This window comes from Ranitomeya imitator, chromosome 3 (assembly GCF_032444005.1).
Source record: "Ranitomeya imitator isolate aRanImi1 chromosome 3, aRanImi1.pri, whole genome shotgun sequence".
Taxonomy (NCBI): Eukaryota; Metazoa; Chordata; class Amphibia; order Anura; family Dendrobatidae; genus Ranitomeya; species Ranitomeya imitator.
The window spans coordinates 841,271,108-841,285,784 of record NC_091284.1 but is presented as its reverse complement, the minus strand read 5'-3'; the positions used below and the strand labels follow the sequence as shown (position 1 = coordinate 841,285,784).

At 48.3% G+C, this 14,677-nt stretch overlaps 1 protein-coding gene across 1 annotated transcript in view; it reads right to left on the bottom strand.

The window, feature by feature from the left end:
- Positions 1-11,237, bottom strand: part of CNGA4 (cyclic nucleotide gated channel subunit alpha 4) — a 41,005-nt gene extending 29,768 nt beyond the window's left edge. Inside the window, exon 1 of the mRNA XM_069759604.1 lies at positions 11,036-11,237. Coding sequence (XP_069615705.1) covers positions 11,036-11,154 — 119 coding nt within the window. The 5' untranslated portion in view covers positions 11,155-11,237. The remainder of the gene's footprint in view (positions 1-11,035) is intronic.
- Positions 11,238-14,677: the final 3,440 nt, after the last annotated feature.

Sequence of the window (14,677 nt, the reverse complement as noted above, 5' to 3'; positions counted from 1 at the left end):
TCATACTGTGTGTGGGGGATTGTACTGTGGGGACATCATACTGTGTGTGGAGGAATGTACTGTAGGGACATCATACTGTGTGGGGGAATGTACTACGGGGACATCATACTGTGTGTGGGGGAATGTACTGTAGGGACATCATACTGTGTGTGGGGGAATGTACTGTGGGGACATCATACTGTGTGTGGAGGAATGTACTGTGGGGACATCATACTGTGTGTGGGGGAATGTACTGTGGCGACATCATACTGTGTGGGGGGAATGTAATGTGGGGACATCATACTGTGTGTGGGGGAATGTAATGTAAGGGCATCATACTGTGTGTGGGGGAATGTACTGTGGGGACATCATACTGTGTGGGGGAATGTACTGTGGGGATATCATACTGTGTGTGGGGAGAATGTACTGCGGGGGCATCATACTGTGTGTGGGGGAATGTACTGTGGGGACATCATACTGTGTGGAGGAATGTACTGTGGGGACATCATACTGTGTGGAGGAATGTACTGTGGGGACATCATACTGTGTGTGGGGAATGTACTGTGGAGACATCATACTGTGTGGGGGGAATGTACTGTGGGGGCATCATACTGTGTGTGGGGAATGTACTGTGGAGACATCATACTGTGTGGGGGGAATGTACTGTGGGGGCATCATACTGTGTGTGGGGAATGTACTGTGGAGACATCATACTGTGTGGGGGGAATGTACTGTGGGGACCAAATACTGTGTGTGGAAATGTACTGTGGGGACATCATACTGTATGTGAAGAGTGTACTGTGGGGACCACATACTGTGTGTGGGGGAGTGTACTGTGGGGACATCATACTGTGTGTGGGGGAATGTACTGTGGGGACATCATACTGTGTGTGGGGAATGTACTGTGGGGATATCATACTGCTTGTGGGGGAATGTACTGTGCGGGCATCATACTGTGTGGGGGGAATGTACTGAGGGGACATCATAGTGTGTGTGGGGCAATGTACTATGTGGACATCTGTGTGAGGGAATGTACTGTGGGCACATCATACTGTGTGGGGGGAATATAAGAGTGGACATCATACTGTGTGTGGGGAATGTACTGTGGGGACATCATACTGTGTGTGGGGGAATGTACTGTGGGGATGTCATACTGTGTGTGGGGGAATGTACTGTGGTGACATCATACAGTGTTTGGAGGAAATGTCCTGTGGGGACATCATACTATGTGTGGGAATGTACTGTGGGGACATCATACTGTGTGTGGGGGGAATGTACTGTGGGATGTCATACTGTGCGTGGGGGAATGTACTGTGGGGACCACATACTGTGTGGGGGAATGTACTGTGGGGACGTCACACTGTGTGTGGGGAATGTACTGTGGGGACATCATACTGTGTGGAGGAATGTACTGTGTGGACATCTTACTGTGTGTGGGGAATGTACTGTGGGGACATCATATTGCATGTGGGGGAATGCACTGTGGGGGCATCATACTGTGTGGGGGGAATGTACTGTGTGGACATCTGTGTGTGGGGAATGTACTTTGGGGACATCATACTGTGTGTGGCGGAATGTACTGTGGGGACATCATACTGTGGGGGGAGGAATGTACTGTGGGGACATCATACTGTGTGTGGGGGGAATGTACTGTGGAGACATAATACTGTGTGTGGGGGAAATGTACTGAGGAGACATCATACTGTGTGGGGGAATGTACTGTGGGGACATCATACTGTGTGGGGGGAATGTACTGAGGGGACATCATACTGTGTGTGGGGAACGTACTGTGTGGACATCTGTGTGTAGGGAATGTACTGTGGGGACTGTTATGGACCTGGTGGTTAGGAGCACCCGAAATGACCTGATGGTTAAACTAACAAAGGACAAGCTCTGGGAAGTGGGAGCTCTGCTGACCGCAACCCCTAATCCTATCACACACACTAGAAATAGCCGTGGAGCGTACCTAACTCTGCCTAGATGCCTCTTCATAGCCTAAGAGCTAACTAGCCCTAGAGATAGAAAATAAAGCCTACCTTGCCTCAGAGAAATTCCCCAAAGGAAAAGGCAGCCCCCCACATATATTGACTGTGAGTTAAGATGAAAGTCACAAACACAGAAATGAAACAGGATTCAGCAAAGGAGGACAGACTTACTAAACAGACTGAGGATAGGAAAGGTATCTTTGCGGTCAGCACAAAAAACTAAAAAAAGACCACGCAGAGTGTGCAAAAAGACCTCCGCACCGACTCACGGTGCGGAGGTGCCACTCTGCATCCCAGAGCTTCCAGCTAGCAAGGCAAAATCATGATAGCAAGCTGGACAAGAAAACAATGAACAAATAATTAACTAGCAGGGACTTAGCTTCTGCTGGAGTAGACAGGTCACCAGAAAGATCCAAGAGCGAACTGAACCAGTACAAGAACATTGACAGCTGGCATGGAGTAACGATCTGAGTGGAGTTAAATAGAGCAGCCAGCCAAAGAATAAACTAAGTCACCTGTGGAAGGAACCTCAGAAGCAGCAGCTCCACTCACAGCCACCAGAGGGAGTCCATGGACAGAACTCGCCGAAGTACCATTCATGACCACAGGAGGGAGTTCGATAACAGAATTCACAACAGTACCCCCCCCCTTGAGGAGGGGTCACCGAACCCTCACCAGAGCCCCCAGGCCGATCAGGACGAGCCAAATGAAAGGCACGAACTAGATCGGCAGCATGAACATCAGAGGCAAAAACCCAGGAATTATCTTCCTGACCATAACCCTTCCACTTGACCAGGTACTGGAGTTTCCGTCTCGAAATACGAGAATCCAAAATCTTCTCCACCACTTACTCCAACTCCCCCTCGACCAACACAGGGGCAGGAGGATCAACGGGGGGAACCATAGGCGCCACATATCTCCGCAATAACGACCTATGGAACACATGGATGGCAAAAGAAGCTGGAAGGGCCAAACGAAATGACACAGGATTGAGAACTTCAGAAATCTTATACGGACCAATGAAACGAGGCTTAAACTTAGGAGAGGAAACCTTCATAGGAACATAACGAGACGACAACCAAACCAAATCCCCAACACGAAGTCGGGGACCAACACAGCGCTGGCGGTTAGCGAAACGTTGAGCCTTCTCCTGGGACAATGTCAAATTGTCCACCACATGAGTCCAAATCTGCTGCAACCTGTCCACCACAGTATCCACACCAGGACAGTCCGAAGGCTCAACCTGCCCTGAAGAGAAACGAGGATGGAAACCAGAATTACAGAAAAAAGGTGAAACCAAAGTAGCCGAGCTGGCCCGATTATTAAGGGCGAACTCAGCCAAAGGCAAGAAGGACACCCAATCATCCTGATCAGCAGAAACAAAGCATCTCAGATATGTTTCCAAAGTCTGATTAGTTCGTTCGGTTTGGCCATTAGTCTGAGCATGGAAAGCCGAAGAAAAAGACAAATCAATGCCCATCTTAGCACAAAAGGACCGCCAAAACCTCGAAACAAACTGGGAACCTCTGTCCGAGACGATGTTCTCCGGAATGCCATGCAAACGAACCACATGCTGGAAAAACAATGGCACCAAATCAGAGGAGGAAGGCAATTTAGACAAGGGTACCAAATGGACCATCTTAGAGAAGTGATCACAAACCACCCAAATGACCGACATCCTTTGAGAGACAGGGAGATCTGAAATAAAATCCATGGAAATATGCGTCCAGGGCCTCTTCGGGACCGGCAAGGGCAAAAGCAACCCACTGGCACGAGAACAGCAGGGCTTAGCCCGAGCACAAGTCCCACAGGACTGCACAAAAGAACGCACATCCCGTGACAAAGAAGGCCATCAAAAGGATCTAGCCACCAAATCTCTGGTACCAAAGATTCCAGGATGACCAGCCAACACCGAACAATGAACCTCAGAGATAACTCTACTAGTCCATCTATCAGGGACAAACAGTTTCTCCGCTGGACAACGGTCAGGTCTATCAGCCTGAAACTTCTGCAGCACCCGCCGCAAATCAGGGGAGATGGAAGACAAAATTACCCCCTCTTTGAGAATACCCGCCGGCTCAGGAACACCCGGAGAGTCAGGCACAAAACTCCTTGACAGGGCATCAGCCTTCACATTCTTAGAGCCCGGAAGATATGAAACCACAAAATCAAAACGGGAGAAAAACAGCGACCATCGAGCCTGTCTAGGATTCAACCGTTTGGCAGACTCGAGATAAGTCAAATTCTTGTGATCCGTCAAGACCACCACGCGATGTTTAGCTCCTTCAAGCCAATGTCGCCACTCCTCGAATGCCCACTTCATGGCCAACAACTCTCGATTGCCAACATCATAATTGCGCTCAGCAGGCGAGAACTTTCTAGAAAAGAAGGCACATGGTTTCATCACCGAGCCATCAGAACTTCTTTGCGACAAAACAGCCCCTGCTCCAATCTCAGAAGCATCAACCTCGACCTGAAACGGGAGCGTAACATCTGGCTGGCACAACACAGGGGCAGAAGAAAAATGACGCTTCAACTCCTGAAAAGCCTCTACAGCCGCAGAGGACCAATTGACCACATCAGCACCTTTCTTGGTCAAATCAGTCAACGGTTTAGCAACACTAGAAAAATTAGCGATGAAGCGACGGTAAAAATTAGCAAAGTCCAGGAACTTCTGCAGGCTGTTCACAGATGTTGGCTGAGTCCAATCATAAATGGCCTGAACTTTAACAGGGTCCATCTCGATAGTAGAAGGAGAAAAAATGAAACCCAAAAATTAAACCTTCTGAACTCCAAAGAGACATTTTGACCCCTTCACAAACAAGGAATTTGCGCGAAGGACCTGGAACACCATTCTGACCTGCTTCACATGAGACTCCCAATCATCCGAAAAGACCAAAATATCATCCAAATATACAATCATGAACCTATCCAGGTACTTTCGGAAGATGTCATGCATAAAGGACTGAAACACAGATGGAGCATTAGAAAGCCCGAATGGCATAACCAGGTACTCAAAATGGCCCTCGGGCGTATTAAATTCTGTTTTCCATTCATCGCCCTGTTTAATACGCACAAGATTATACGCCCCTCGAAGATCTATCTTGGGGAACCAACTAGCCCCCTTAATCCGAGCAAACAAATCAGACAGCAGCGGCAAAGGGTACTGAAATTTGACTGTGATCTTATTAAGAAGGCGGTAATCAATACAAGGTCTCAAAGAACCATCCTTCTTGGCCACAAAAAAGAACCCTGCTCCCAACAGTGATGACGACGGGCGAATATGACCTTTCTCCAAGGATTCCTTTATATAACTCCGCATAGCGGCGTGCTCTGGCACAGATAAATTGAACAGTCGACCCTTAGGAAACTTACTACCAGGAATCAAATTAATAGCACAATCGCAATCCCTATGAGGAGGTAGGGCACTGGATTTGGGCTCTTCAAATACATCCCGGTAATCCGACAAAAACTCAGGGACTTCAGAAGGAGTGGAAGGCGAAATTGACAGCAATGGAACATCACCATGTACCCCTTGACAACCCCAACTGGACACTGACATAGATTTCCAATCCAATACTGGATTATGGACCTGTAGCCATGGCAACCCCAAAACGACCACATCATGCAGATTATGCAACACCAAAAAGCGAATATCCTCCTGATGTGCAGGAGCCATGCACATGGTCAATTGAGTCCAGTACTGAGGCTTATTCTTGGCCAAAGGTATAGCATCAACTCCTCTCAATGGAATAGGATCCTGCAAGGGCTCCAAGAAAAAACCACAGCGCCTGGCAAACTCCGAGTCCATCAAATTCAGGGCAGCGCCTGAATCCACAAATGCCATAACAGAATAGGATGACAAAGAGCAAATCAGAGTAATGGACAAAAGAAATTTAGACTGTACCATACCAATAGTGGCAGACCTAGCGAACCGCTTAGTGCGCTTAGGACAATCGGAGATAGCATGAGTGGAATCACCACAGTAGAAACACAGCCCATTCCGACGTCTGTGTTCTTGCCGTTCAGCTCTGGTCAAAGTCCTATCACATTGCATAGGCTCAGGCCTATGCTCAGAGAATACCGCCAAATGGTGCACAGCTTTGCGCTCACGCAAGCGCCAATCGATCTGAATGGCCAAGGACATAGACTCATTCAGACCAGCAGGCGTGGGAAATCCCACCATGACATCCTTAAGGGCTTCAGAAAGACCCTTTCTGAAAATTGCCGCCAGGGCATACTCATTCCACTGAGTAAGCACAGACCATTTTCTAAACTTCTGACAATATACCTCCGCTTCATCCTGACCCTGACACAAAGCCAGCAAGATTTTATCTGCCTGATCCACTGAATTTGGTTCATCATAAAGCAATCCAAGCGCCAGAAAAAATGCATCTACATCACGCAATGCAGGATCTCCTGGCGCAAGGGAAAATGCCCAGTCTTGAGGGTCGCCACGCAACAAAGAAATAATGATTTTTACTTGTTGAACGGGGTCACCAGAGGAACGGGGTTTCAAAGCAAGAAACAGTTTACAATTATTTTTGAAATTCAGGAACTTAGATCTATCCCCAGAAAACAAATCAGGAATTGGAATTCTAGGCTCTAACATCGGATTCTGAACCACAAAATCTTGAATGTTTTGTACCCTTGCAGTGAGAGATGATCCACACAAGAGGACAGACCTTGAATGTCCATAGCTACACCTGTGTCCTGAACCACCCAGAGGTTTAGGGGAAAAGAAAGACAAAACACACTGCAGAGAAAAAAAAATGGTCTCAGAACTTCTCTTATCCCTCTATTGAGATGCATTAACACTTTGGGCCAGCTGTACTGTTATGGACCTGGTGGTTAGGAGCACCCGAAATGACCTGATGGTTAAACTAACAAAGGACAAGCTCTGGGAAGTGGGAGCTCTGCTGACCGCAACCCCTAATCCTATCACACACACTAGAAATAGCCGTGGAGCGTACCTAACTCTGCCTAGACACCTCTTCACAGCCTAAGAGCTAACTAGTCCTAGAGATAGAAAATAAAGCCTACCTTGCCTCAGAGAAATTCCCCAAAGAAAAAGGCAACCCCCCACATATATTGACTGTGAGTTAAGATGAAAGTCACAAACACAGAAATGAAACAGGTTTCAGCAAAGGAGGACAGACTTACTAAACAGACTGAGGATAGGAAAGGTATCTTTGCGGTCAGCACAAAAAACTACAAAAAGACCACGCAGAGTGTGCAAAAAGACCTCCGCACCGACTCACGGTGCGGAGGTGCCACTCTGCATCCCAGAGCTTCCAGCTAGCAAGGCAAAATCATTATAGCAAGCTGGACAAGAAAACAATGAACAAATAATTAACTAGCAGGGACTTAGCTTCTGCTGGAGTAGACAGGTCACCAGAAAGATCCAAGAGCGAACTGAACCAGTACAAGAACATTGACAGCTGGCATGGAGTAACGATCTGAGTGGAGTTAAATAGAGCAGCCAGCCAAAGAATAAACTAAGTCACCTGTGGAAGGAACCTCAGGAGCAGCAGCTCCACTCACAGCCACCAGAGGGAGTCCATGGACAGAACTCGCCGAAGTACCATTCATGACCACAGGAGGGAGTTCGATAACAGAATTCACAACAGGGGACATCATACTGTGTGTTGGGAATGTACTTGGAAACATCATACTGTGTGTTGGGAATGTACTGTGTGGACATCTTACTGTGTGTAGGGGAATGTACTGTGGGGACATCATACTGTGTGGGGGAATGTACTGTGGGAACATCATACAGTGTGTGGAGGGAATGTACTGAGGGGACATCATACTGTGTGTGGGGGAATGTACTGAGGGGATATCATACTGTGTGTGGGGAATGTACTGTGGGGACATCATACTGCATATGGGGGAATGTACTGTGGGGGCATCATACTGTGTGTGGGGAATGTACTGTGTGGACATCTGTGTGTGGGGAATGTACTTTGGGGACATCATACTGTGTGGGGGGAATGTACTGTGGGGACATCATACTGTGTGGGGGGAATGTACTGTGGGGACATCATACTGTGTGTGGGGGAATGTATTGTGGGGACATCATACTGTGTGGGGGGAATGTATTGTGGGGACATCATACTGTGTGGGGGGAATGTACTTTGGGGACATCATACTGTGTGGGGGGAATGTACTGTGGGGACATCATACTGTGTGTGGGGGAATGTATTGTGGGGACATCATACTGTGTGGGGGGAATGTATTGTGGGGACATCATACTGTGTGGGGGGAATGTATTGTGGGGACATCATACTGTGTGGGGGGAATGTACTGTGGGGACATCATACTGTGTGTGGGAGAATATACTGTGGGGACATCCTACTGTGTGGGGGGGCTTGTATTGTGGGGACATCATACTGTGTGGGGGGAATGTACTTTGGGGACATCATACTGTGTGTGGCGGAATGTACTGTGGGGACATCATACTGTGGGGGGAGGAATGTACTGTGGGGACATCATACTGTGTGTGGGGGGAATGTACTGTGGAGACATAATACTGTATGTGGGGGGAATGTACTGAGGAGACATCATACTGTGTGGGGGAATGTACTGTGGGGACATCATACTGTGTGGGGGGAATGTACTGAGGGGACATCATACTGTGTGTGGGGAACGTACTGTGTGGACATCTGTGTGTAGGGAATGTTCTGTGGGGACATCATACTGTGTGTTGGGAATGTACTGTGGAGACATCATACTGTGTGTTGGGAATGTACTGTGGGAACATCATAGAGTGTGTGGAGGGAATGTACTGAGGGGACATCATACTGTGTGTGGGGGAATGTACTGAGGGGACATCATACTGTGTGTGGGGAATGTACTGTGGGGACATCATACTGCGTATGGGGGAATGTACTGTGGGGGCATCATACTGTGTGTAGGGAATGTACTGTGTGGACATCTGTGTGTGGGGAATGTACTTTGGGGACATCATACTGTGTGGGGGGGAATGTACTGTGGGGACATCATACTGTGTGGGGGGGCATGTATTGTGGGGACATCATACTGTGTGGGGAGAATATACTGTGGGGACATCCTACTGTGTGTTGGGAATGTACTATGTGGACAACTTTCTGTGTGTGGGGAATGTACTGTGTGGATATCATACTGTGTGTGGGGAATGTACTGTGGGGACATCATACTGTGTGTGGGGGGAATGTACTGTGGAGACATCATACTCTGTGTGGGGGAATGTACTGTGGAGACATCATACTGTGTGTGGGGGGAATGTACTGTGTGGACATCTTACTGTTTGTGGGGGAATGTACTGTGGGGACATCATACTCTGTGTGGGGGGAATGTACTGTGGGGACATCATACTCTGTGTGGGGGAATGTACTGTGGGGACATCATACTGTGTGTGGGGAATGTACTGTGGGGACATCATACTCTGTGTGGGGGGAATGTACTGTGGGGACATCATACTGTGTGTGGGGGGAATATACTGTGGGGACATCATACTGTGTGTGGGGGGAATGTACTGTGTGGACATCTTACTGTTTGTGGGGGAATGTACTGTGGGGACATCATACTGTGTGTGGGGGAATGTACTGTGGGGACATCATACTGTGTGTGGGGGGAATATACTGTGGGGACATCATACTGTGTGTGGGGGGAATGTAATGTGGGGACATCATACTGTGTGTGGGGGAATGTAATGTGGGGACATCATACTGTGTGTGGAGGGAATGTACTGTGGGGACATCATACTGTGTGTGGGGGAATGTACTGTGGTGACATCATACTCTGTGTGGGGGAATGTACTGTGGGGACATCATACTGTGTGTGGGGGAATGTACTGTGGGAACATCATACTCTGTGTGGGGGGAATGTACTGTGGGGACATCATACTCTGTGTGGGGGAATGTACTGTGGGGACATCATACTATGTGTGGGGAATGTACTGTGTGGACATCTGTGTGTGGGGGAATGTACTGTGGGGACATAATACTATGTGGGGGAATGTAATGTGGGGACATCTTACTGTGTTTGGGTGAATGTACTGAGGGGACATGACCCATACAGATTCACGTCCCCACAGTACATTCCCACACATGCAATATGTTTCCACAGTACATTACCCCCCCACACACAGTATGATATCCCCATAGTACATTACCCACATACACAGTAATTTTTATTTTACACTAAGCGAGTACCCTAAATATTCCCACTCCTTGATATATGTGGGCACTGTAAGGCATCTGGCATGTGCAGTAGTAGAAGGTGCCAAGCCCCACAGCTTTAGGCAGAGGGGGAGCTATGTATGGTGGTGCCGGACACATAGTTGTTGGGAGGTATGTATCATGGAGGTGGTTGTCCTCTGTGATGTAAACATGGAGAATTGCGCTAGTGCATTTAGTGCCAAGAGGCTTGTTTAGTGCATCTGGGCCGAGTTTTATAGGCAGCCTGAGAGATGGCTGGGTGTGGCTGTTCACATCTCTGGGTGTGGTTTGCATGTTATGATGGAGTCCATTGTTTGACACATGGTCTGTGTGCAGGGAGAAGGCCTCCTATGTGTAATGTCCAGACTGAGCATATATATATATATATATATATATATATATATATATGTATACTGCATGCTATCCAGCCTGTGTGACCAGGACTGACTCTTAGGAGAGTTTATATAAGGAACAGTTTCCTTTGTTTTGCCTGCACTTATGAAGCAGCAATAAACCAGCCTGGACATTTAAATGGAAACGTTAGCTGTTTTGCCTCCCAACGCACCCAAGTGAGTAGCATTCCCACAGCACCTATCGAGGAGCGGGCAAGTTTAGGGTCGTGGCTTAGTGTTAAATACAAATTACCATGCGTGCGGCAATATGTTTAACTCTTCTTTTCCCGCCATAATGTGGAGGAATGAGGTTTGTTACAATGTATCAGTACAAGCAATCAGTCTGGATGGAGCTCACAAAGGACTGTCGTCTCTGATACATTCTGTGTTACTGATACATTGTATCAACCTCTCTCTGCATTAAGTAGGGGTCTTCTCTCACGCCCCATACCCCAGAGTTATCTCCTACTCCTCATACCTGGGGTTTTCCGCGTTCTCCATGGGTTTGGTCCAGGCTTTGATCTCCTCTTTCTCCATCTTCACTTCTTCCTTCATCCTCTCGGCTCGATGGGACATCATCTGGGTCAGGGTATTCATGGCGGCAGCTAGAGGGTCCGGCCACCATTACTATCCCTGTGATGTGTGCTTTCTGCACGTCAGTCGCTGCCGGAGGCACAGGTGACACTAAACCTTAGTAACGGAGCTGAGACAGATCCCCCCGGGGAGATCACACCTGAGCCCAGACGTGAGGACCTAACCAGCCGTAACTACAGCTAATGAGCGTCAGCTCCGCAGCATCTCTGCCTGCCTATTATCAGTGTCCTCTATACCTGGAGACTCACGTGACCACGCCACACCGGATCACTACTAGTGTCTTCATATACCTGGAGACTCATGAGACCACACCGGATCACTATTGGTGTTATCATACACCTGGAGACTCACGAGACCGCGCCACACCGGATCATTACTGGTGTCATCATACACCTGGAGACTCACGTGACCGCGCCACACCGGATCACTACTAATGGTATCATACACCTGGAGACTCACGTGACCGTGCCACATCGGATCACTACTGGTGTTATCATATACCTGGAGACTCACGAGACCACACCGGATCACTACTAATGGTATCATACACCTGGAGACTCACGTGACCGCACCACACCGGATCACTACTGGTGTCATTATACACCTGGCGACTCACGTGACCGCACCACACCGGATCATTACTGGTGTCATCATACACCTGGAGACTCACGTGACCGCACCACACCGGATCATTACTGGTGTCATCATACACCTGAAAACTCACGAGACCACACCGGATCATTACTGGTGTCATCATACACCTGAAAACTCAAGTGACCGCGCCACACTGGATCATTACTGGTGTCATCATATACCTGGAGACTCACGGGACCACACCGGATCACTACTAATGGTATCATACACCTGGAGACTCACGTGACGGCACCACACCGGATCATTACTGGTGTCATCATACACCTGGCGACTCACGTGACCGCACCACACCGGATCATTACTGGTGTCATCATACACCTGGAGACTCACGTGACCGCACCACACCGGATCATTACTGGTGTCATCATACACCTGAAAACTCACGTGACCGCACCACACCGGATCATTACTGGTGTCATCATATACCTGGAGACTCACGAGACCACACCGGATCATTACTGGTGTCATCATACACCTGAAAACTCAAGTGACCGCGCCACACTGGATCATTACTGGTGTCATCATATACCTGGAGACTCACGAGACCACACCGGATCACTACTAATGGTATCATACACCTGGAGACTCACGTGACGGCACCACACCGGATCATTACTGGTGTCATCATACACCTGGAGACTCACGTGACCGCGCCACACCGGATCATTACTGGTATCATCATACAGCTGGAGACTCACGAGACCGCGCCACACCGGATCACTACTGGTGTCATATACCTGGAGACTCACGTGACCGTGCCACGCCGGATCATTACTGGTGTCATCATGCACCTGGATACTCACAAGACCGCGCCACACCGGATCACTACTGGTGTTATCATACACCTGGAGACTCACGAGACCGCGCCACACCGGATCACTACTGGTGTCATCATATACCTGGAGACTCACGTGACCGCACCACACCGGATCACTACTGGTGTCATCATTGTTGTGAATTCTGTTATCGAACTCCCTCCTGTGGTCATGAATGGTACTTCGGCGAGTTCTGTCCATGGACTCCCTCTGGTGGCTGTGAGTGGAGCTGCTGCTTCTGAGGTTCCTTCCACAGGTGACGGAGTTTATTCGTTGGCTGGCTGCTCTATTTAACTCCACTCAGATCGTTACTCCATGCCAGCTGTCAATGTTCTTGTACTGGTTCAGTTCGCTCTTGGATCTTTCTGGTGACCTGTCTACTCCAGCAGAAGCTAAGTCCCTGCTAGTTAATTATTTGTTCATTGTTTTCTTGTCCAGCTTGCTATTATGATTTTGTCTTGCTAGCTGGAAGCTCTGGGATGCAGAGTGGCACCTCCGCACCGTGAGTCGGTGCGGAGGTCTTTTTGCACACTCTGCGTGGTCTTTTGTAGTTTTTTGTGCTGACCGCAAAGATACCTTTCCTATCCTCAGTCTGTTTAGTAAGTCGGGTCTCCCTTTGCAGAAACCTGTTTCATTTCTGTGTTTGTGACTTCATCTTTACTCACAGTCAATATATGTGGGGGGCTGTCTTTTCCTTTGGGGAATTTCTCTGAGGCAAGGTAGGCTTTATTTTCTATCTCTAGGGCTAGCTAGCTCTTAGGCTGTGACAAGGCACCTAGGGACCATCAGGAGTGCTCCACGGCTATTTCTAGTGTGGGTGATAGGATTAGGGATTGCGGTCAGCAGAGCTCCCACTTCCCAGAGCTTGTCCTGTGAGAGTTTAACCATCAGGTCGTTCCGGGTGCTCCTAACCACCAGGTCCATAACAGTACAGCTGGCCCAAAGTATTAATGCATCTCAATAGAGGGATAAGAGAAGTTCTGAGACCATTTTTTTTTCTCTGCAGTGTGTTTTGTCTTTCTTTTCCCCTTAACCTCTGGGTGGTTCAGGACACAGGTGTAGATATGAACATTCAAGGTCTGTCCTCTTGTGTAGATCACCTCACTGCAAGGGTACAAAGCATTCAAGATTTTGTGGTTCAGAATCTGATGTTAGAGCCTAGAATTCCTATTCCTGATTTATTTTCTGGGGATAGATCTAAGTTCCTGAATTTCAAAAATAATTGTAAATTGTTTCTAGCTTTGAAACCCCGCTCCTCTGGTGACCCCGTTCAACAAGTAAAAATCATTATTTCTTTGTTGCGTGGTGACCCTCAAGACTGGGCATTTTCCCTTGCGCCAGGAGATCCTGCATTGCGTGATGTAGATGCGTTTTTTCTGGCGCTTGGATTGCTTTATGATGAACCTAATTCAGTGGATCAGGCAGAGAAAATCTTGCTGGCTTTGTGTCAGGGTCAGGATGAAGTGGAGGTGTACTGTCAGAAGTTTAGAAAGTGGTCTGTGCTTACTCAGTGGAATGAGTGTGCCCTGGCGGCAATTTTCAGAAAGGGTCTTTCTGAAGCCCTTAAGGGTGTCATGGTGGGATTTCCCACGCCTGCTGGTCTGAATGAGTCTATGTCCTTGGCCATTCAGATCGATCGGCGCTTGCGGGAGCGCCATAGCTGTGCACCATTTGGCGGTATTCTCTGAGCATAGGCCTGAGCCTATGCAATGTGATAGGACTTTGACCAGAGCTGAACGGCAAGAACACAGATGTCGGAATGGGCTGTGTTTTTACTGTGGTGATTCCACTCATGCTATCTCCGATTGTCCTAAGCGCACTAAGCGGTTCGCTAGGTCTACCACCATTGGTACGGTACAGTCTAAATTTCTTTTGTCCGTTACTCTGATTTGCTCTCTGTCGTCCAATTCTGTTGTGGATTCAGGCGCTGCCCTGAATTTGATGGACTTAGAGTTTGCCAGGCGCTGTGGTTTTTTCTTGGAGCCCTTGCAGCATCCTATTCCATTGAGAGGAATTGATGCTACGCCTTTGGCCAAGAATAAGCCTCAGTACTGGAC